Source organism: Mytilus galloprovincialis, chromosome 3 (genome assembly GCF_965363235.1).
Source record: "Mytilus galloprovincialis chromosome 3, xbMytGall1.hap1.1, whole genome shotgun sequence".
In the NCBI taxonomy this organism is placed as follows: Eukaryota; Metazoa; Mollusca; class Bivalvia; order Mytilida; family Mytilidae; genus Mytilus; species Mytilus galloprovincialis.
The window spans coordinates 6,006,202-6,032,660 of NC_134840.1; the positions used below are offsets into that span (position 1 = coordinate 6,006,202).

The window sequence follows — 26,459 nt, forward strand, 5'->3', positions numbered from 1 at the left end:
GTTCTTTTCAAAACTTAGCTAGAACGCTTATAACTTTACTTTAGAAATAACAGTAAAGTAACAAAGAGATTCTTTTTGACCCTTCACCATTGTTCACATGTATATATTATATATATATATATTCCTTTCAATACTGGAAAGGGAGCTTCCAAAAACTATTTGGAATAAAACATTTGAAAAGAGTTTGTTATGAATGAATATGCTGATTTTCGTGTAAAACATTAGATATTAAATAAGAAAAAATAAGGAGAAGTGGTTTGCTTGCCAATGAGACAACTGTATACCTAGGTTCAAATGAAGTATATGTAAGCAATTATAGGCAACTGTACAGCCTTCAACAATGTGAAAAATCCAAACGGTATGGTCAGCTTTAAAAAGGGGGGTATCTGCGCGGAAGATCGCAAATCAAAATTGCCATTTCACGATGAACGAACAATTAAAAATGTCTTGCACATTGATCTTTTTACCAATTTCACAAAACACAGTAAATAATGAACCTTTTTTAGACTGCACATGAAATAAAAATGGCAAAACATGTTACATGAAAATAATCCTTTACCACCCTCTTAAAAGGCCCTGACATGTGAAATATAAAACAATTTAATTGAGAAAACTACAGGTAATATAAATATAAACAGCCTAATGTAAAAAAAAATCAAGTTACAAAAAAGAAATATGACAAAAATGAATCAACAACAACCACTGAACTACAGGCTCCTGACTTGGGACAGGCACATAAATACATTTCTTGTAATGTGGCAGGATTAGATTAGATAGGCTGGCTCACAACATTGTTTTGTTTTTGTTTTATTCCATCTGATTGTAAGCATTTAATATTTTTTTTATTGTCTGTTTCAGCTCTGTACACAATGAAGTTGCTGTTGGGTGTAGACAGGACAGAGTCAAACCAGATATAAAAGACCAACACAGTATGTTATTCTACATCACTAAAGTACACACATATTGGGTAAAACATAGTGTGATATATGGTTTACATCATATATGTTCTATAATATATAGTAAAACAAATGAATTGTATCTCTGTCTCAAAATGTGCATATTGCATTAGATATAGCTAATAAAAAATAACAAATATGCATATTAAAAAGCTTATGACAACTACAGAAACTCTAATAATTTTTGTCTAGTTGAATTTGTCCTTTTGTAGTCTGAATGTTTGCTAAAAATATTGATACATAACTTTTTGGGTGAGCTGAGTGGACCTATGTCTATATGATGCAACGATGCATGCACATTTGAAGAAAAATAAAATACAAATAATTTTTTTTTTAAAACTGCTAAGTATCTAGTCATTGAAATTAATGATGTTTGTCACACCCACTTTGAACTTCCTGTAATGTTATGTAACCCATTTGATAAAAGCTTAAAGGTTAGAATCCCCATTCCTCAAACATTTGGTTCACTACTACTTTCCATGATTTGCCATAACAATATATTCAATTTTGGTTTAACATAATTTGTTTTCCATTATCAAATAGCATTGTTGATTCTTGTTGAATAATTGTACAATGTATTTCAAGAACTGATCTGTTGTTGATAATAGAAAAGATTTCCATTATTATTTGTTAACATAATTAACCAAATAGATTTTAAATTCCGTACTTGAAAAAACATTGACTTAATATTTTAATAGAAGCGGTTTAAAAGGGCATTTACTCTATACTGGAATAAAAACAGGTCAATGTTTTCAATGGCAACCAGAAAATGAAGGACAAATACCATGGGTAAACATACATAAACAGGTGAAATTCAAGGCATCAAATTGAAAAATATTTATTTGTAGGACTTAATAGGGATTGAAAGAAAATTAAAGAAAAGGAAAAGTGGTTTCTTAGTATTCTCATTGGTTTTTTTATCCCCGGTTTTAGTGGGAATATACTGTTTACCTCTGTCTGTCCGTCAGTACATCTGTCTGTCCCATGAATATTTTTGTTGCATCTTTCTCAGGAACTACATCATATTAGGGTTTCTGTAATTTGGTTTCAGGGTCAGCTATTGTTTGATGTGTTTTCAGATTCATCACTCCACAACTTCCTGGGTGGGCTGGGGTATCATCAGCTAGCAGTGGCTAGCACTTGTTTTAAAAAAAAAAAAAAAAATTTGAAAGTGCATAACCTTTGCAACAAACCCTTAAATTTCCACAAATAGTGTAAACCGGCGGGCATATAACTGCTGATCTTGTTTATTATTGAACTACGCCCAGGAAATGACTACTTCTGGTTGCAGGTCCAGTTGAAGTCAAAAATCGGAAAAAAACAAGATATTTCAAATCTAAGGTCAAAATGACCTTCTTTACACTTCTGTACCAAGATCAGATTCACTCTGACCTAAGAACTGTTGTGGTAAATGTGTTCACTGGTGTGCACTCTACATAAAGACAACTGATGGATACATCATTCAGCATCGCTTGGTCTTCAAGGTCAAGAAAGGGGATGAAAAATCCTCAAAATTGCACTTTTTGCTCCTGATAACCAACTTTGGGGTATATTATTTGTATATTTTTGCAAACAAATGTAAATTAGACATTTTCTGAAAACAATTCAGCATGGAAAGGGTCAATATTATAAGGGAATACATTAAACAGAGTTTATAAAAATTAGACATTAAAACCAAATGCTTTTAAAAACAATATTTTAGATATACCATAAAACAAGCACTGACAAGGTTTCTTACATTATATATTTCACTTGATTACATTATATTAAGTTTAACATTGGACAATGGTGCATGAATGCAGTACAATGTTGATGACATGGACCAACATTTAAAATACCTCATTGATTTAATTAGTCTGTCTGTCCTTCCATCGGCTCTAGAGAACCATTACAATTTCATATTTTATACTTGACGTGTATATTAACCAACAACAGAGCATACATGGTAAAGGTACAATTATTTACCAGATGTTATTATTAGCAGGGCCCACAGAGGGTGGCTACCATTTCAATGATGTCTTGTTTATGCTGTCCATTTTAGTTTGGCTCAGATGAATGTTAAACATGCAATGAAAGGGTTGAATCCCACAGGTTTCATTTAGGCTTTGAATTCAACTTTCTGTTAAATACTGTTATTATATAAACAGAGGTATTTTGGCAGTTTTTACTAATGCCGGCGTCACACATTGGGGTATAGACCGGCGTGCACAAAACGTACAGAGAAAATTGACAAAGTCGGTATACGTTAGTTGCACGCCAGAGGAACACTAAACAATCCTTAAACCTGTGTTGCATAAGTTTGAAGTACGTCGAAATACAAAGGTATATGCTTGGTGAACGCTACAACTCGAGGAAATTTTTATGCAGCATAAAAAATTTCATCCAGCTCAAGCATGTGTCTATGGTATACCTGTACACTACATGCACATTATACATATGCTACAAGCGTGTATTGGGCACCGTGTATTGGGCTACAGATAAGTTTGAGACACGTTTACGGCACATTGTATACGTTCAAGAAACATTTTTCCATCGTAGCATGCATTCCATCTACGTAAGACAAATGCCAGGTATATGCAACCATATGTTTTTTGTACGCCCAATACACGCTTAAAGCTCGTTTTGCTATAGGCTGATGTGTGACGCCGGTATTAATGAAAGTATGAGTATTTTTGTGATAATTGAAGTGTTGTTATATTGTTATATTGTTATATTGATCTGAGAATGAAGGAGGAGTCATTTACTAAAGCTACTTCTGACTTAGATAATTTGATCTATTATTTAATCAATGCAATTATTTCATTTTCTTATCAAATTAAATGTTATGAAATGTTACACACTTGTTGACAGGAAATAAGGGTAATAGCCACTTTATTGTCCATGAGATCCCAACTATTGTCCATGAGATCCCAATTATTGTCCATGAGATCCCAACTATTGTTTGAAGTAAAGCAGATTAGGGACAACAAACGTGTTTTATCCCTCATTACCAGTCATAAATTGTAACTTTATTACATTGATCAAGACAACTTACCTTAAAAAAGAAAGAAGATAAGAAGAAATCGTATACATCATTTAGAAAATGTTTTATTTATCTTTATGGTCAGCGTTTTATTTTGGTGGACTAAATTTTAACAATTTCATCTTAGGCACCATTGATGACCAAATAAACCAAATTAGGACTAAAGCTGAAATATCCCATTATATGGTACTTGGAATTTGATGAGACTGTCATCAAAGGTAGAGGGTTAGCGCTATAAAACCAGGTTTAATTTTTGATTTTTAAAATTTTATCTTGAAAACCTTTATATTAATGCACAGATTTAATAAATATTTTAATTCATCATCCCTGGATGCGAAAAACTTTCATGGAATGTTATTGTTATATAAATTAAATGTTAACTTATGCATAGTTTTTGTAAGCATACATTAATATCTTTATGAAGGTGGATAAGTTTCATTACTAAATTTTCTTTTTTTATTTCAGTTATATCATTCACACTACGTGTAGCAAATCGATACAAATTAAACAAGAAGTTCAATAAACAGCAGACGAAGTTGGAAGCAGAACCGGAAAATATTTTATTACGTACACAAGTGGCACATGCTAAGGTAAATTTAAGTCAGCTTATTTAGAACCACAATTTTTGGAATCCCAAGAAGAAATGTTGGCGGTTTTGACAGGTTTCCTACTCTATAGTAGGACATTCTGGTACTTGGGTCAAGGAAGGGCAAATAAAAGAAGTGAAATGAAGCTTTTAAAGTATCAAAATTTAAAAACTGTTTTCATACCATCAACATATATTAGTGGGTAACCTTTGATATCAAGTAGAATAAAAGACTGATTATCTCATCTCTGTGCATGTTGTTGTAGAAAAATAATATTGAAAATTGGGTTTGAATTCTCTATGTGTTTTACTCCAATCTTAATTGACTAGAATTATTAGTTTTCTGCCATAGCTTTGTGGTTCTCCATGGGATTTCTGGCTTCCTCTTGTTTGAACCCCTAAAAGTAAACTTATTGCAAACCAGGGGACCTTAAACAGGTACCGGTATAAGTATGTTTTACTTTTCAGGAAAAACCATTTAGTCAACTCTATATATATATATATATATATATATATATATATATATATATATATATATATATATATAAAACAAGGTTGTTTAAATAGTTTTCCAATGTTATTATATTAAAATCAAATCCATAATAATTAATAGGTCTTTTTTAGTAGATAATATTTATTTTTACACCATTCAAGGGATAATTATCATTATAACAAAATTAAAGTACACATTTGTATGTTGAATCAATCGGATCATATAAATTCTTGTTTATATTATATAATAATTTTCTCAATTTGAATCAACACAGCTATCAAAAGATATGGCTTTCATATTAATGGTTTTTTTATGATGTTCTCTTTAATATTTTCATTCCTTGCAAATACCAATACATTAAAATTTTAAATGTTCACCTTGACAATGAAATATCAGTATTTTTCATATCCTGTTTGTGTGAACTTTCAATAAAATATCAACTTTTGCATTTCAATTTATTTTGCTTATGACCAATTGTACAATATTTACATGAATGCTGAAGAATCTTCATTGTTTTCTCTCACTATTATGTAATAAACATGATAAATTACATTTTATCAATACAGATTTGTCCATATTTTGAAAATGATTGATGTTTACAGTTCTTAATTAAGCAATTAATTTAAATTTAGTCAACAAATATAGAAACCAAAATTGCTAGAGAATCAAGAATTCCTTTTATTGTAAAAGTAATTAGCTATAGTCTAACAGTTTGTTAAATGTTTTAAATATCATTTGCAGTACTAAAGTTCTTACTGATATAAATCGTCCTGATTTTTCACTTTGAAAGTACATGTTTTACTTTATAGTATTATTTCTTAAGAGGATTATTTATGAATGACTTCTGTCCAAAATCAGGAAAGTTTTCAGTGTTTTTCTTATGGTAACTTTTGTTTGCTTAGTGTCCAGTGGCAACTGTTTCATTGTTCTTCTTATGCAATTACTTTCAACTGTTTTTTGGTGGAAGAAGACTTCAAGTCTTCTGAAGGCCAATGGTGCCGACTTTAAAATCATTAATTCTCTGTATGCCGCATTCGTTTCTGTGTATTACAATTTCATAACAACTTTCGATTCCCGACACCGATTTTGATAAAATAAGCATCTGCATCATTTAATTTGTAAATTAGGATTGAAAGACAATCACTATTGAAATATGTACCCTTTTATTTATGTTAATTATTAGATTTCATCTCATCTACATGAACGTCATTTTTTTTACTTGTAACCGGATGTTTTTACTGTAGATATTTGTAGTACGCATGTGAGAATTGGGTATCGGGACAACTCGCCCTGTTTACATGTTCGCCCTTGGTCTGTTCGTCCTTAGTTCTTTCGCCCGTATTTCCCTGTGTTCATTCTCTTTACTCTTCTCAAGGACGTTTTATATATTCGTTGCATTTATTAAAAAATATTAATATATTAAGGGTATCGTTAAAAAACTCTAAAAAAAAAAACGTGTTCCTTGTAAGACAATCGTGTTCAGCCAATCAATGTAACATTTTTTATTTTTTGTATTCAATTAAATCATTTAAAGGACAATGTACTATTCTTTTTTCACGAAGACAAACAAACAGGTTGGGACCCCCCCCCCCCCCCATTATGAGTGGTGTTCTTTAAATGAGGGACTTTCCCTAAAACAAGGTGTCATTTTACTGTTGAAAAAAATAAGAAAGAACATTTTTAAGAATTTAAACTAAAAAGTGGGAAAATTCATTATATTTGGAACAACTTTTCTAAATGAGGGTTCAAATTAATAAAGAAGATATAAGTTTAGAAACATCATAAAATTCTTTTGACATGTTTTGACCATTTAATACTTGATAGATGCATAGTTCTTCGGGAAAAGTTTCATCAAATAATATGAATATAAAGGTGCTCATTTTTTACAATGGGTTGTAATGTACTTCCAATGAGGGTTACCCCTCATTTGGAGTGTTGTTCCCAACCTGTTAAAGGTCCATCTTTGTGCATAATTCAACATTGGAAATTACAACAAGCATCTAATATTCTTACACAAGAAAATAAACCCTGGTCTGCTAGCTACATGTTCATCTTTTCTACTGATTTAATAACTAGAATCACGCAAACAGACTTAAGAAAATGGCATGTAAGTTCATCATACAAATATGACACTTTTTCTAGACAATCCAGATCGTGCACCTAGCTAAAAATTGTAACCTTTTAAATTGTTGTCGCGCACTAAAAACCCCCATGGGAACTTTCAAAAGTTGGCAGGTATGTAACAAGTCTTACTATTTTTATGGCCCATTTATGGGCATTATGTTTTCTGGTCTGTCCGTCTGTCCTGCTTCAGATTAAAGTTTATTGTCAAGGTAGTTTTTGATGAAGTTGAAATCCAATCAACTTGAAACTTAGTACACATGTGTTCCTTATGATATGATCTCTCTACTTTTGCTGTCAAATTAAAGATTTTACCTAATTTCCACAATCCACTGAACATAGAAAATGATTGTACAGAATGCATGTACTTATGACACATTCTTGTTTGAAGTAAAAAATATGTCATAACGATAATGGAACAAAGCAGGCTGGGTAAGTGGGGCTGCTTTTATGGTAATTCAAGTTACCTTTTATTTACCTTCTTCCACCTCAGAGCTATCAGCTCTTTGATTGTTTCATTTGAGAATTTCGTGTTGATGGCTAAATGTTGATAGTTTCTATTAAAGTTTTATAACTTTTGAAGACATTGTATGACATTGTATAGACACCTGTGTATTGTTGAAGACTGCTATTGCTCAGTTGGGGAATTAGGAAAACTATTTTTAAAGTACAAATTATATGTCAATTCCAGTCTGGTTCAACATTATACAAACGCTTATGTAGGCAGAACAACTATTTTGCTTGGTAAATTATAAGAGCAGCTTAATCTTTAAGTAATATGTTCTAAGACCAAACTTCTACCCTTTCTTTCAAAAAGTATTTCAATCTGATCTGTTCTTCCTTTTTTCTTGTTAGGTCACTTATCAGAACTACCAACTCTTTTATTGTTCTCCTCATTTTTCATGATATAAAGACATTAATAATTGATCAATAAACTATTTATTTTTGTTAGAGCTTTCAGATCTATAGTTCAATAGTTAAATTGCTCATTCAATATTTAGATAATCAGTTTACTACTATTGTGATTGAAGCACAATGGATTTTGATGGACAATAAATGGTCAACAAAATAGAATGATGATTAATTAGCCATGGCATTAAATCATTATAAACAACTCTCTGTTTTTATAAACAAGATAAACTGTGGCTATTACAGCAGCATGTTTGAACATGTAATAGGCACCTGATGTAGTATGCTATCTATGGTTTTAGTTATGTCCATTAAAAAAAAATCAAATGGTAATGGAAAGTGAGTTTAAAAATTGTTATGGTCATAAATGATCTCAAATGACTGATAAATATTTTGATAAAACTAGTGAACTCTCATATTAAGATGTATTTTATTATATTTGCATTTATTTTCATTTAATAGTGACATTAATTTTGTTTAGCCTTGAATGGCCCCGGGGTTAATCAAACCATTTTTTTAAAAGCATTGATCTTCAAACAAAAGGTGGAGTTCCTACCCCTGGACCCATACCCCCTGGATAAGCCACTAATTGTTGTAAGTTAGTTGGTAAATACAGAAAAAAATGTTTTTTGAATTATTCAGAGAATTTGATTAATTAGGGGAGATAATTCAGGAGATAATTTAATTTTAGATTGAACAGTTAATTTGTTGTGTAGCTGGACATGAAGTATTGTTTATTAAATATTAAGTATTTTCAAAACTCCTCATTTAAGGGAAAATTATTTTTTTATTTTTTTATTTATTTTCTGTTACAGTTCCTATTGATTTAATGGCACTATTACTTAACATGTCAGATATAAAACAAAACCTTAACTTTCCATCACCTCCATTTAATTGGAAGAGCCATATTCCTTTCTATAGTGCATCTTTCAACACCGAAAAATAAAAAATATATGTATTCCCGTCAATTTGCAGCTAATTTTTTGACTCATTGGTTAGTCCTGTTTATATGCTTCAGACGTATGGGGATTTGAAAATAAAGATAGCATTGAGAAAATACAACTTCAATTTTGCAAAAACATTTTTAAATTAAGAAGCAGTACACCAAATTATATGGTGTATGGGGAACTCGGAAGATTCCCTTTGGAAACCATTGTTAAATGTAAAATGGTGTTGTTTTGGAATAATTTATTATTGGAAAATAACAAGTTATCTTCCATTATGTATGAATTAATGCTCAAATTACATTTTCAAAACCCCACAAAATTTAAATGGATTACCTACGTTAAATCTATATTTGACTAAAATGGAATTAGTTTTATTTGGCAAAATCAACTTCCATTGGATAAACTGGGGTTACAGAACATTATTTCACAAAAACTGAATGACCAATTCATCCAACATTGGTTTTCCCAAATGAATAACTCTTCAAGAGGTGCATTTTATTCATTTTATATAGAGGAATTTCGTTTGGAAACTATTTGATAAAGTTGAAGCTGTGTGACAGGATTTATATGGCAAATTTGTCATCTCTGTGGCATTGGAATAGGAGATAAATTTCATTATTTATTCAAATGTCAAAAACAGGAAATAAAACTGCTTAGAAATAAATATATGTAGGACTCTAAAGTGCGATGGTAACGCTAAAGTACGATGGTCTACGCTAAAGTACGATGGTTGTTTGTTTGCTAAAATGCGACGGTATAGCACGCTAAAGTGCTATGGAACAAAAGAGAAAAGTTCAAGGGAACTAATGTTAAAAACAAGTCTTTTTGCAAAATCTAGTCTGCTATGATATAACATATAATGCGATAGGCTTTTACTTTACCGGTAGTCTTATGTCTCATTTTGGTCTTTTGTGGATAGTTGTCTCATTGGCAATCATACCACATCTTCTTTTTAGCTCACGTGGCCCGAAGGGCCAAAGTGAGCTTATGCCATCACTTGGCGTCCGTCGTCCTCCGTCGTCTGTCGTCGTCTGTTGTCGTAAACTATTTCAAGAATCTTCTCCTCTGAAACTACTAGGCCAAATACTTCCAAACTTTAACTGAATGTTCCTTAGGGTATCTAGTTTATAAATTGTATCCGAAGTTTTGATCTATCAACAAACATGGTCGCCATTGCTAAAAATAGAACATAGTGGTCAAATGCAGTTTTTGGCTTATATCTCAAAAAGAAAGCATTTAGAGCAAATCTGACATGGGTAAAAATGTTTATTAGGTCAAGATCTATCAGCCCTGAAATTTTCAGATGAATCAAACAACCCATTGTTGGGTTGCTGCCACTTAATTGGTAATTTTAAGGAAATTTTGCAGTTTTTGGTCATTACCTTGAATATTATTATAGATAAAGATAAACAGTAAACAGCAAAAATGATCAGCAAAGTAAGATCTACAAATAAGTTAATATGACCAAAATTGTCAATTGACCCCTTAAGGGGTTATTGTCCTTTCTGTCGTCGTCTGTCGTCGTAAACTATTTCAAGAATCTTCTCCTCTGAAACTACTAGGCCAAATACTTCCAAACTTTAACTGAATGTTCCTTAGGGTATCTAGTTTATAAATTGTATCCAAAGTTTTGATCTATCAACAAACATGGTCGCCATTGCTAAAAATAGAACATAGGGGTCAAATGCAGTTTTTGGCTTATATCTCAAAAACGAAAGCATTTAGAGCAAATCTGACATGGGTAAAAATGTTCATTAGGTCAAGATCTATCAGCCCTGAAATTTTCAGATGAATCAAACAACCCATTGTTGGGTTGCTGCCACTTAATTGGTAGTTTTAAGGAAATTTTGCAGTTTTTGGTCATTATAGATAAAGATAAACTGTAAACAGCAAAAATGATCAGCAAAGTAAGATCTACAAATAAGTTATTATGACCAAAATTGTCAATTGACCCCTTAAGGGGTTATTGTCCTTTAATGACAATTTTTCACAATTTGTTCATCATATTTGCTAACTTTAAAAAATCTTCTCCTCTAAAACTACTCAACCAAATTCAACCAAACTTCAACTGAATGATCAGTAGGGTGTATAAAATAAAGTTTGTGTTTTATTTTCTATTTCGTCAAAAAACATGGCCATCATGGCTAAAAATAGAACACAGGGTAAAATGCAGTTTTTGGCTTATATCTTATAACTCCAGCATTTAGAGCAAATAAGACAAGAAGTTAAAGTATTTATTAGGTCAAGGTCTACCTGTCCTGAAATTTTCAGCCGAATTGGGTAACTGGTTTTTCAGGTATAATGCCCCTGAATTGATGATTTTAAAGAAATTTTGCAGTGTTTGGTTATTATCTTGAATATTATTATAGATACAGATAAACTGTTAATAGCAATTGTATTGTGAATCATCAGATTGACCTAGACTGTATCTTAATCAAGTGTAGGGCGAACTCATGCCCATTTCTTTCCAGAGGTTCCTAAGAGGCTTTAAAAGGTATTTCCAGGATAGTACATGGCCTTTGTTACTCTGTTTAATTTACAACAAACATTAATTTATTAATTTAGTTAATAAGGCATTGTTTACCAGGTGAGCGATTCAGGCTCTTGAGAGCCTCTTGTTTATATTATGTGACTGTTTCTAAATTAAAAAGACGAATTTTGTATTTGCAACTGACAAGGGGATGTGTTTACATTAATAGTCTGTGTAAACGACAAGCTACATCCAATACGCCCCTCGTCCTGAACATGCTTGAACTATTTGCCACTGGACAGAATAAATAAAATTTATTTTCCCCCTTTTTCGTAACGAGTAATAATACATGTTATATTTAACCAAAATGTACACACTGATGTTTTAATGGACAATTTCTGATTGACGCTTGAAAACGTGAACCTTTATTTTACCGATGTTTATACTCTTCAATAAAATCAATATTTTAATGTAAACGTAAACATAAATTTGCATCTGTTCGCTTCAATTATTTATTTCATATTCCGGTATGTTCATTTTTGGTTTGTATAAACGACTGTTAACGTCATAATCCAACTATGTTTTGTACGTCTATACTTTGGCGGATCATCACACTTTAGCGTATGGAGGCATCGGACTTTAGCGTACACCATCAGACTTTAGCGTACACCATCGCACTTTAGCGTGACCATCATACTTTAGCGTCCCCATCGCACTTTAAAGTCCTACAGATATACCACAACATTATACTGCAAATCCAACGGAGTACAATTTGAAACAGCTTTTAACATGTTGTCATGTAGTACTTTACAAAAACTTTAAAAAATCTTCCACGATACTTGTGATTTCCGTTAGTCTTTTTTGATTTGAATGTTATGGTAGTTTGTAATTTGACATTTTGCGATATTTTACCATGTATGTAGCATTATTGTGTTTAGTGTGAATGTATTGAGCATAAAAATGTGTATACATGTATATATGATGTCCTCTTGTACACCTATGTGTCTAAGGTTTATTAATAAAGTATATATTATATATATATATATATATTATAATAACAATAAAAAAACCAAAAAAAACCCACCTTTCATTAGGAAAGTTCAATTAGTGAAAAGGTTTTGAATCAAAACATTCAGAATTAAAACACAAAGGAGCAATTGACCTAGATTAATTAATATTACGTCAAGAATTGAAGGTATTATAAATCATAATACAAGACATGCTTCAAGATACAATCATTTATTGCATATATATATAAGCCTTTTTTTCTTTTAGTAAGTTGTTCAAGCAGGCAAGACAAATCTCTATCTTGACAAGTCAAATAAGATTTAATATCTTGTATTTCCTATTCTCAATATCAGAATGATACCAGTTATTACCAGTTTGATAAGTTGATTAAATTTGTCTAATTGTGTAATTTCCCACCTTTACCAGGCCATACATTGCACTTCACATAGTTGTAGTACAAAAATTAAGATTTCAAATTTTTGTTATTTTTATTGCTACATACTTTGCATTTTAAACCAGATTAAAGCACTCAAATTTATACCACAAAAAAAACCCTCCTTCAGGTTTTATTTATATTTTATCCACATAACTTAAACAATTCTACAATACCTTTATCATTTCGAGTATCAGAGAATCATTGTTTATATTTCTTTTAGTCAGCAGTATGATACTGGGATGATCCTTGCAGATAAAAATCACATCATGCAGAAATTAAACCTAATATGTTCTTCTATTAGTTTTGAAATCTAGTCTTAAATATCCAGAAGCAGAGCAGATGAACATAAGTTAACACAATTGTTTGGTAATCTATAAAACATCTAACAAATAGTGTTTTCTCAATGACAGTCCCAAACTTAAAAGCCAAATATTGAGTAAAGGACCCCCGTTTTAGTGTATTGTACTGGTCTGATATTTTGGATGAAAGTCTCTGTGGAACACAGATTAACTTTGAACACTATGGGGAAAAACATAAGAAAAAACATTTATTTTTCAGAAAACATTGTCATACATTCAAACATACTATCCACACTGATATGTGTCCACACTAAGTCTTGTGAAACATTCAAACATACTATCCACACTGATATGTGTCCACACTTGTTGACATTAATTTTTTGTTTTTGTGTGTATTGTATAAATACTTTTAAAAAATTTCAAGGTCCTTTACAAGATTTAAATGCTATTCATAATGCATAGATTATTGGATCATTAATATATATTTAGGTTAAGTTACCATTGTTGGGTTTTAACTGTTAGGATAAAACACATATCTACATATATATACCAAGGTTGTTTTTTAAATTGGGTAACTGTTATTATGTGTAAACAATGTTTGCTATATTGCCATAAGTATCAGATAATTTGTCACATTTTTCTTCTTCTCCCAGAAGACAAGATCATTGAATCATTTTTATAATTAATAAAAAAATTCAGAAGGTACTGTAAAGAAAGTAATTTAAAAAAAAAAAAACACACCTCAGCTTAGATCAACTATAGAAATATTAATTTTAATTTCAATTGATATAGTGTCTAGTACCAGTGTGAAATTTTAGTTATCTCTCTTGCCAGAGAAAAACACTTATCAAAAAGTTGGCAACCATTCAATTATTAAAAAAAACCTAAATATACATTAGAAATTTTTTATTTTGAAAATTATAATGTCTTTAAAACACCAATGATTTACCAACAACACAGGGGATTTAACTGAAAATTTAATATATTACAAAAGCAGGATTTTTTTTGCATAAAGATAAATAAAGTATGTGGGAAATATGATGTCAGGAAGATTTTTCAGATATGATGAATATTAAGAGATTTTGCAGTTAAACTTTAATTTTTCTACCAAAATGGAAAAAAAAGATGGGCAGCATTATTTTAGTTAGTGCTTGCATGTGCTGTTATTTTCCAAAAACTACACATTTTTTGCAAAACACAAAGAAGGGCATCATTATCAGATTGATTGTTGGTTGCTTAACATCAAGTGGCAAATATTTCATGCATGTTCAGGACGAGAACAAGTTAACAATAAATACAATAGGTAGGTCTGTCATAATAGAGGCTATTGGGGATGATGGTCGGGGAAATTTGGACTGCCACTGGAAAATGAGGGTATATTGAGTAGGGACAGAAATTTTGCCTTGCAACAGGCCACCTTCTGACCCCTCAAAGAGTTGTTGCAAGGGTTCTTGACGTGCAAAGAGCGTGGACCTCTCTTTACACGAGGCATCAGATTTAACGTCCCCATTCTGACCGGACGTGACTGCGAACTTGATACATCCCGCACAGCCAAATGGACGGCCCACTTTGGCAAGGGTTTCACTGCCAGTCGGGAGAAGACCAATTGACCATATTTCGTTTCCCCAGTCACCCTTGGAGATCATTATCAGAGTTTAAAATTATATCAAATGCATTAGTTTACCAAAGTTAAATGGATCTGATTTTTAGGCCATCATTAATCAGCTGACACCTTGTTAGAAGGTGGAATCATCTAACTAGCACTATTCTGTCTAGGAATTTCATGGTGCAGCGCTAGACATTTAAATTTTGACATCATGAACTTCTATCTGTGATTTTTACAGACAATATATACCATAATTATGATAACCCTTGTCTGATTATTTCTTTTAGGTTATTTCACAAGTGTTATAATCCGTTGTTTTAAATTTGTCGGATAGATCATCATATATGTGGTTAATTACCTGTGGCCATATGCTTCAGTTTACTAAAGAACTGTCCTATTAAATAAACTTTTATTATATATACTTAATATTACTGTTTTACACGAAGTTTACTATTGTCTCCTACCTATAGTGTGGCTTAAATTGTGCAATCTTTATAATTCAGTTAATGTTTAACACAATATTAAGTTCATATTTAATAAATCAGATTAAAGGTCTTACAGGGTTAGATTATTCAGATTAATAAAATTTACATTTGAGTCAATTATTTGAAGAGGTCACTGCGGCTATTCAGTTGTAGGTGTATATGTGATACTTCTTCAGTTCATTTAAGAGCATATCGTGACAAAAATTGGCCATAATTTGATATCTTGTAAAGCCAGAGAAGTTCATTTAATATACTGTCTGCAAATAGACAATTAAGACTTCCTTTACATTGCCAAAAAAAAACAAAAAAAAAAACTTGGCTGTATGTTAAGCCATGAACAGATCATGAAATGGACTGTATAATCTACCACTTCATTCTAAGTAAAACTGTTGATGTAAACCATGAAAAACCATAAAAAAACATTTGATATACTGTCTGACAATGGACTATATATATAGACTACCATAATGATGTGGGCTATATATATAGAATTCCATAACATTCAGCTAGATACATCATTGTAGTAAAAAAAGTTCCTAGCCACTGGTCTCCTACAACTTCCCTGTTATCTGAAATACATGGAAGATATTACTGTTAATTCAGAAATTATTGCGTGCATTTATTATCGCAATTTTGTCATTTTAGACTTGAATGCGATTTTAAAGTTTACGATTTTAAGAAAAATCGTGTTTAATTCATATAAAATATTTCAAAATGCATGTTTAAATTATTGCGTTTACAACTGTCTCATTTTTCGCAATAATTTCTGAATTTGCTGTAGTTAGCTTAATAATTCTACAACTTCAACTTTCCAGAAGAAGTGAAATTGATTTTTGAAATGCCTTTGTGTTTCTATGATGCATCCTTTTGAAAACGATGTATATAGAAATCAGTTTAAAAATAACATTGTGAATAATTTATCCTTTTTTAAACTTAAAATTGTTTTATATTGATCTATGGAATTGACATTTAATTTTTATTTAATACAGTCATGTAAATAGTTACATACCACCAAGTCACCATAATAAACGAAAATAACTTTGGAAAAATAATGTAATTTAATGTAAAATAATACTTTATAGACTCACAACTACTTTCATGAATGTTAGTTAAAAATGTTCTGAGAAACAGCACACCCCGTTGGACAACAGACTGAAGTGAATTTCACAGGTACCATTTTTGGATCCATAAATTTTCCTAAAAGGGGGAGGGGGAACTCTAACTGCCTAAGAGGGGACTTGCTCCAGTCTTGCCTCAGTTTCAACCAATTTTTCCCAAACAAAACAGTAGGGATGAGGACCTGGCACCCTTCCCTCTAAATCCCCCTCTTGATACCAACACCAGCTTTTTTTTAGACAGCTAGTTTTGTATAACTGACTTAGCAATAATAATACCAGGTCTTCAACAATTAACAAAAATAGATATTAATATTAATTAAGTATTACAAGAGTAACATAAAATCGTTAGAGTTTATCCAGATAAATTGTAATCATTTATTAAGAAGCTTTATTATATCTGTATTAAATTGATCCTTTCCCAACCAAACAGAGGATTTGATCTACTCCATATTTACTTAAGAATTCAAAGAAAATTTAAATCGCAGATTTCCCAACTATTAGAGACAAAATCAATAATTCTATTCTATTTTGATGACTATATAAAGTTTGATATATTGACACAATAAGTATATTCATGTTAATATTTGTAGAATTGCATTTACATGAATGTAAAGGACTAGGGCACCTGTTGTTAATGAAAAAGTTATGACTGAGCGATTGTTATTTCATCTGTGTCTTCACCTTTTTGTCAAAAAGAAAAAAATAGGTTTAAGTACAGAAATTCAATAACTTAGTTTTTTGTCAAGAAGAGAAAATAGGTTTAAATACAGAAGTTCAATAAGTATTTTAATAAGATTCTTCATCGAACAAAGGAGGTTTTAAAATATTGATATAATACTTAAAACCCTGCATTTAGTGGTAACTTTTGTGAAGATGATGGTTTGGTGATGTGATTTTGTTATGCAAGATATTGGATTTATAATTACCACATAACATCATTCAATTAAAATTTATTTTTTTGAGATCTGGTTTAACAATTTGAAACAGCTTCTGTTAATAGAAATAATTGTTACAAAAATGCAAGCATGAAATAGGCAGGTGTTCTGAAAAGGTACATACCTGACAGTGTGGTAATACAATTACTCGTCTGTCTGACAGTGTGATAATACAATTACTTGTCTGTCTGACAGTGTGATAATACAATTACTTGTTTGCCTGACAATGTAATCATACAATTACTTACCTGTCTGACAGTGTAACCATGCAATTACTTGTCTGTCTGACAGTGTGACAATACAATTACTTATCGGCCTGACAGTGTAATCATACAATTCATTGTCTGTCTGACAGTGTGATAATACAATTACGTATCTGTCTGACAGTGTAATCATACAATTACTTATCTATCTGACAGTGTAATCATACAATTACTTATCTGTGTGACAGTGTGATAATACAATTACTTATTTGTCCGACAGTGTAACCACACAATTACTTATATGTCTAACAGTGTGGCCATACAATTACTTATCTTTTTGATAGTATGACCATACACTTACTTATCTGTCTGACAGTGTAACCATACAATTACTTATCTGTTTAATAGTGTGACCTTCCCTGTTTGAAAAAGCTGTGAATAAATTTTACAGAGACTATAGAGTTAACATCAAAATGAGGTTGAAATAGATTTTGTTGAAAAAGACAACCTCAGACATGTCTTCAGACAAAAAGGAATGTGAACATGTGACATGCACCCCAATTCAATGCTAATTACATCATTGTTTTATAAGTATTTCATATGTCACTTATAATCTAATTGATAGCCTTCTTAATTTCAATTTTATGTAATGTTATGGTTTATTGGTCAATAGTTTCTTCATTTATTAGCTCACCTGGCCCGAAGGGCCAAGTGAGCTTTTCTCATCACTTGGCGTCCGGCGTCCGGCGTCCGGCGTCCGTCGTCCGTCGTCGTCGTCCGTCGTTAACTTTTACAAAAATCTTCTCCTCTGAAACTACTGGGCTAATTTCAACCAAACTTGGTTACAATCATCATTGGGGTATTTAGTTTAAAAATTGTGTCCGGTGACCCGGCCAACCAACCAAGATGGCCGCCATGGCTAAAAATAGAACATAGGGGTAAAATGCAGTTTTTGGCTTATAACTCAAAAACCAAAGCATCTAGAGCAAATCTGACATGGGGTAAAACTGTTTATCAGGTCAAGATCTATCTGCCCTGAAATTTTCAGACAAATCGGACAACCCGTTGTTGGGTTGCTGCCCCTGAATTAGTTATTTTATGGAAATTTTGCAGTTTTTGCTTATTATCTTGAATATTATTATAGATAGAGATAAACTGTAAACAGCAATAATGTTCATCAAAGTAAGATTTACAAATAAGTCAACATGACCGAAATGGTCAATTGACCACTTTAGGAGTTATTGCCCTTTATAGTCAATTTTTAACCATTTTTCGTAAATCTTAGTAATCTTTTACAAAAATCTTCTCCTCTGAAACTACTGGGCCAAATTTATCCAAACTTGGCCACAATTATCTTTGGGGTATTTTGTTTAAAAAATGTGTCCGGTGACCCGGCCAACCAACCAAGATGGCCGCCACGGCTAAAAATAGAACATAGGGGTAAAATGCAGTTTTTGGCTTATAACTCAAAAACCAAAGCATTTAGAGCAAATCTGACATTGGTAAAATTGTTTATCAGGTCAAGATCTATCTACCCTGAAATTTTCAGATGAATCTGACAACCTGTTGTTGGGTTGCTGCCCCTGAATTGGTAATTTTAAGGAAATTTTTCTGTTTTTGGTTATTATCTTGTATATTATTATAGATAGAGATAAACTGTAAACAGCCATTATGTTCAGCAAAGTAAGATTTACAAATAAGTCAACATGACCAAAATGGTCAGTTGACCCCTTTAGGAGTTATTGCCCTTTATAGTCAATTTTTAACCATTTTTCGTAAATCTTAGTAATCTTTTACAAAAATCTTCTCCTCTGAAACTACTGGGCCAAATTAATCCAAACTTATCCACAATCATCTTTGGGGTATCTAGTTTAAAAAATGTGTCCGATGACCTGGCCATTCAACCAAGATGGCCACCATGGCTAAAAATAGAACATAGGGGTAAAATGCAGTTTTTGGCTTATAACTCAAAAACCAAAGCATTAAGAGCAAATCTGACATGGGGTTAAACTATTTATCAGGTCAAGATCTATCTGCCCCGAAATTTTCAGATGAATCGAACAACCCGTTGTTGGGTTGCTGCCCCTGAATTGGTAATTTTAAGGAAATTTTGCTGTTTTTGGTTATTGTCTTGAATATTATTATAGATAGAGATAAACTGTAAACAGCAATAATGTTCAGCAAAGTAAGATTTACAAATAAGTCAACATGAACGAAATGGTCAGTTGACCCCCTAAGGAGTTATTGTCCTTTATAGTCAATTTTCAACAATTTTTATAAAATTTGTAAATTTTTACTAACATTTTCCACTGAAACTACTGGGCCAAGTTCATTATAGATAGAGATAATTGTAAGCAGCAAGGATGTTCAGTAAAGTAAGATGTACAAACACATCACCATCACCAAAATACAATTTTGTCATGAATCCATCTGCTTCCTTTGTTTAATAGTCACATAGACCAAGGTGAGCGACACAGGCTCTTTAGAGCCTCTAGTTTATGTAATGTTATGGTTTATAGCTCAATAATTTCTTCATTTATATTCACAGCTTGCTGCAGACTCTGAAAATGATGACAATAATCTTGAACAAAAAAGACAGCAAGGCAAAAAGGTGGTTTACGGACAAGTTATACAGGTATGGTAAAATAATATTACATGGGATCATAGCATATGTCAATACTTGTGTTAATGTAAATGTACTCTTAAGACCCATCCTTTACTCACATTTAATGAAATGGAAACAGGATATTGATAACTTATGCATGTGATAGATATTTAAGATTGTTCTAAACTTATTTTCAACCATAAAATATTTTTTATTACATAATTTATTGTACAATATTGCTTACACTACAAAATAAGAAAGTAACAGTCATGTTTAGGTCACCTTGACATTTTCACAGGAGTTCGTGACGACTATTTTTTTTTTAGTTTCCTTGCTAAATAGAAACTTGGTCCAGCAAAAATAATCAGAAATAGTATACTGTGGCCCCAAGTTTCCAATCAAGACAAATATTCTTGTTTTATATAATAAGTTTTATGTAAACAATATATGATCTCTATTTTATACTGTTTTCTTTTACAAATATCCTTTTTTCACACAAATTTGTATTTTTAGTAATGCATAAACTACCTTTTAAAGGTCACATTGTTTCTTTGAAATGAACATATTTGTCTTGCAGAACACAAATTCATGTGATATCTAACTGAAAACTATGTGACCTAATTATTACTGATTCTTTTACTTTTTACAACTAATTGTGAAATCTTTGTAAAATCAGATAAGATATATACTAAAAGTTTACAAAAGCATTAGAAATGATTTATGGAGATTAAAAGAGTCAATAACTTTTTGAATGTAGAGGTAAACAAGTTATGTCTAAATATAAATATTATGTTAAATGAACATTAGAATGGCAGCATACTATGCTCTTTATATAAATGAATAACTGCCAACATATAGCCTTTTTCTTCTCATATAAATATTCAACCTCAAATGCAAAATCAATTAATTCAACTTGTGGAAAGGTCATAATATATCAATACATTTAACAGACAATTAATTTCAACAATAAGAATCGTGACTGTAATGGAATTGAGGGTTTAAATGTTTGTTTTGGAGATATCTAGTTACCTGTGTCCTGATAATCAGCTGACTCTCAAACTACATGTAGAAAATATACAATTTTTTATTCATGTCAAAAATCTTTTCTAAAATATTTTTTTGTTGGCTTCCACTGTTTCCTGTAAGTGTCTCCTGTATGTATATGGGTATTTGCAATCTTCAAATACATGTATCACTGTAAAAATGTAACTGTTTATTCAGTTATTAATTACATTGAAGAGTAAAAATTATAACTCATTCGTCTCACTTTAAATTTATCATGACAGAAAATCTTTGAATTATAACCAGACCCAATTTTTGCAACTGTTCATGTTAAAAAAGAAATTTTGATATTAATGTTACTCAGTTGAAATGTTGACTTGAAAAGATTTATAAGTTTTATTTAAAAACAAATGAAATTTTGGTTAATTCAGATCTCTTCAAAATATGAATAGATTTGACAACTTGCAGTAAATAAGTAACCGCTTTGGTTTTAACTTCATTTTTTCAAGTTCAACTATTATAATTTATTTTAATGGCTCATTTATGGGCATTATGTTTTCTGGTCTGTGTGTCTGTTTGTTCATTCGTCCGTCTGCCAGTTCATCTGTCCATCTATTTATCTTTTTGTCCTACTTCAGGTTAAAGTTTTTGGTCACGGTAGTTTTTGATGGAAGTTGAAGTCCAATCAACTTGAAATTTACTACACATGTTTTTCTATGATATGGTCTTTCTAAGTTTAATGCCAAATTAGAGATAAATGTTGGGATGTCATGATTGCCCAACATATGTTTTTGTTATTAAAAAAATAACCCAATTCATTCTATAATTTCCAAAGTAATTGAGTAGAGTAAGATTTGTTTAATTGTCAAGTTGCTGTTTTCTTACGATATTTTCTTATAATAAGAAAACAACAACCTAACAATTGAACAAGTCTTATTCTGCTCAATTAGAAGATATAGCCTGTCAGTGATCAACATGATAGAAACACTGAGAAAGGCAGAGTTCTTTTTGTAAAATGTTCATCAATTAATGAACTAATAATTACTATGAAGGTATATGTGTATATATTTTAAAATAATGATTTTATTTTTATCAAATTATTTTTAATGATATACTTTTATTTTAACTTTTATTTTAATAGTAAAGATTTGTATGATTTATTTTACAGTTACAACATTCATTCACACAGAAATATATCCATGTTAGTACCACGAAAACATCGTCGACAGAAAGTAACAACATGGCTGTAAGTATTCAACTAAGTTGGTTGAAGTCTACTAGTATGCATGAGAATAATGTCTTTATCTGAACATTGATGAAACTAAAATAGTTCACATTTGTCTTGTCTCTGGTGGAGAGTTGTCTTTATTTTTTATATCAGCATTATCGAAAGATGAAGCCTCAGCTTACCAGTAATTTTACTCATAACTTAATTTTATTTCTATCAAACAAAAAATCTATCCAATCTATACTGATGAAGCATCAATTGTTAACTTCAACTTTATAACTTTAACTTTCAAAATATAACTGTTGGTGTACAAGTTGTAACTTTTATTTATTGTTAACAAGTGGTTGAAAGGCATAAAAATAATTATCATTTCAATATGTTTATACTATCACAATCAGAATCAATATACTCTAAACATTATGTTTGAATCATTTTTTTAGCACATTTATGAACAAAGAATTGTAAAAATAGCATTTTTAAAAAAAACTTTTAATGTGATACCCATAATACCCGGTAAGAATTTTTTTTTAATGAGTATTAAAATGTAAAACATAAAATACATCAATATTTTGTCTGATATCAAGATACTCTGTAAACCATAATGTGAACAAATGAAAGTTTTGATATTCATAATAATGATGATTGTGTTCAATAATTTAGATTATTCAAGCATTGGTAATATTTTAGAGTATATTATGTATCATTAGCTTATATTAAAATGTGGGTCTTGATTTTTTTTGTAATTTGTATTTTGATACCATGAGCATCAATTATAATGGTTTTCTACATGAAAGACTTCACTGTGCTATCAGCTTTGTTTATATTGAACCTGAATCAATAATTCAAATCATTAAAGTGTCTTCCATTATCAAAGTTACTGTAAAATATATTGAGTTCAGAGTTGTTGACCTTAAAAAGGTCAAGATTGAGAATGAGGTTGTTTTGAATAATTTCACCTTTAATTTTTACTTCATAAATTTAAACATAGAAATTTATTTGGTTTTAAAGTTTGATTATGGTTGAATAATATATATGGCCCTATCGCTCTGTCTTCTATCTGTCTGTTTATTACCTAAACATGGAATTGATGTTAAATAATGTAATAGGTAATTACAGATAAAGTTTTGGCTTACTTTATGAATGTTTGAATTTAAAAACAAATAATTTTATATGGAATCCTAGTACTGGTATACTTGCACAGTGACCTAAAGCATGTGTTGACTGCCTATAAAATGCTTGAAACATAAATGTTATGATGGACAAAAAGTTAAAATGAAAATAATACTTTGTAAATCTTATGCATCCAATGCGCTTTTCTGTAATTTATACTGTCTAACTCTTCATCAGGAAGACTCGTAGCCAAACACTTTTATATGTATGTAAAAGAATCGAAAAAAATTTGCTTGCAATCACATATGTTATGACAAACGGCATTGGCCGACTTTTGAAAAGACAGATGCATATTTTGGCAAGTAATAAAATGAGACCACCTAAATATTGTATGCCAAAAAACAGTTTGGCTTACACACCAAATGATAATATCAGATAAGTTATATTATAGATTTAGATATATTTATTCTAAAAGGATTTAGATAAGAGAAATGCCATTAGCTATATATGGATGAGTTAAGATAATAGTGCTGTTAGAGGTATTTAAATAATCAGTTAGGATGTTTGCCATCTAGGTTCTCACAATCAAGGGATAGAAGTAAAAGGTGACAAAATTAAATAGTTAGTGTCAGTCTACCCTAGCAGTGATCTACCTTGTATAGATCATCAGATGGCCTTACACAATCCTCATCAAAAATTAAGTAGACATAATCGACTCATTGTAAAACTAAATCAAGTTTAAGTTGGTAAAGGGATGAAATAACTAGTTTATAGAGACAATGAAATAAATATTTCATATAAACTTGTATGGCATGAATAAATAAACTAGTCATAGACTCAATGAATATTTACATACAAATTGTTTTATAAGTTGTTTTAGCTAACCAGAAGTTTGAAATTTAAATAATGTAATTAAAACAACTGCAATATATTTTCTCTTTAGCTTTAACTTTATGAGTTACATCTTATATATCACTGGAAATTGTGATTCCCATACCAGTTGAAACTAGAAAATTGTGATCCCCATACCTCAGGAAAATTATTTAGAAACGCAACACAATACATAAAAGATGTTACCATATGTTAATATACAGCAAAAAAGAACGAATATCTAAGACTGTGAACAATACACCAGGGACTGTACTTATGTGGATTTTCGGAAAATTTGCATTTTCATGGATATGTTACTTCGTGGTTTTGCCAAAGTCTACATACGGCCTGATAGAAAATTTGTACTTCGTTGAACATTTAAATGCGTGGTTCACCTGTTCCCTCTAAAACCACGAAAATTGGTATCCCATGAATAATATGAATCCACAGTATGTGCCAATCTATAGATTATCTGACATCCTGGAAAATAATATGCTTCAATTTTAATTGTTTTAGATTTAAAAAAAGTGAGTGAAAAATAATGAAATGTTATAGGATCAACCTAATTTTGATAGCCATCACCACTTCATTGTTATAATTAGCTTTTAACAAGAAGACTTATAGAATATAACAGATGAAATAATTTGAACAATGAATCTATTCACTTAGATATTGATTTATAAGACTGGTAACAGGAAAAGAGATATAGATTATCCTACGTATCATATTTCATTCTATTAGGTTTACATCTGTATTTACATGTTACATCTGACTGCAGTCATAACAAAAAGTGTCATATATATGATACATAATAAGGAGTTTATGGCATGTTAGCATGTTATGTATATGTCTTGACTTTAAAGGTTCATTTTGAAATAACAGGATGAAGAACCTTAAAGTCAAGACGCTATACATAATATGCTAACATCCCACAAGCTTATTTAAGGAATGACTGTAATATTTTTTCTGTCTAGAAGAAATAACATAAAAAATATGGTGCACACTGAATAACGCGCGTAGCAGGTTATTTAACAGTGTGTACCACATTTTTTTATGTTATTTCGAATAAGTAGACAGAAAAAAATATTACAGTCATTTCTTATAATTTTATTCTAAATTCCATTTTAAACCATAGAAAACCACCAAAAAACGTTGATGACGTCATGGTCACATGACTAAATTATGTCTATGGCCTGATAACAAAATAACGTCACCCAATCAGAAGACATGTTACATCCAAAATTAAATTATGTACAGATATTTATGTTTGATAAAAAAAAAAGGTTAATTGTATTGTACGGGTTTTCAGGAAGAAGTTGTTTTCTGCTAAATACGTTTTATTTGCTGATCTTAACTGCTACCGTGAATAGCCGTTTCTATTGAAATGATGATTTACAAGAAATTTTTCATGTATAAAAAAAAATCAAAAGGTTTGTAAGGCTGATTAAGAAATACTAAAGAATAAAACTAACTGTAAGATATGTAATGATTATTGCATATACAGAATTTTAATTGTTCTCTTTTTTTTCTTTCTCACCTGCCACAAAAGTTTGTTATGAAGTTGAGACATAGTCATATCCATCCTTTATTCCATTGTCTGCTTTGTCAACATTGAAGCTCTCTGAGATTAAAGAATTTCAAACATCAATAACTTTGTTAAATCTTCAAGGAATTTTATTGAATTTTGGACAACAACTTTTTTCAAAAAAAGATAGCACCTGCAGCAACATTTCACGTTCCTTAGATTTTTCAGGTGGAAGTTTGATAGATAAAATAATAGAAGTGGTTTATGATTGACTTCAATTATACCCTAACCATTCAAAACTTTAAAGATCTAAAGGTGGCAAGGTTTTTTACTAGAAAGAGCTATTTTCTATTTATTAGTTTAAACATATTTATTTACAGTGCATTGGGAAACAAGTTTTGCAACTTATATTAACCCCTTTCCATGTGGGTATGAGTGCTGCCTTGTAGTGGCATTAGCCTGCTCTTTTTCGAAATCTACAAGGGTGTCTTTAAGGTGAGAGAGATTTATTAGGTTGGGTTAGTG

At 30.8% G+C, this 26,459-nt stretch overlaps 1 protein-coding gene across 22 annotated transcripts in view; it reads left to right on the forward strand.

Annotated features, from left to right (window-relative positions):
- Positions 1-26,459, forward strand: part of LOC143067039 (inositol 1,4,5-trisphosphate-gated calcium channel ITPR3-like) — a 152,194-nt gene that overhangs the window by 20,723 nt on the left and 105,012 nt on the right. For all 22 annotated transcript variants that reach the window (XM_076239986.1, XM_076239992.1, XM_076239978.1 and 19 more), the window contains exons 2-5: positions 859-929; positions 4,444-4,568; positions 20,143-20,229; positions 22,370-22,447. In XM_076239986.1, the coding sequence (XP_076096101.1) occupies positions 859-929; positions 4,444-4,568; positions 20,143-20,229; positions 22,370-22,447 (361 nt within the window). The remainder of the gene's footprint in view (positions 1-858; positions 930-4,443; positions 4,569-20,142; positions 20,230-22,369; positions 22,448-26,459) is intronic.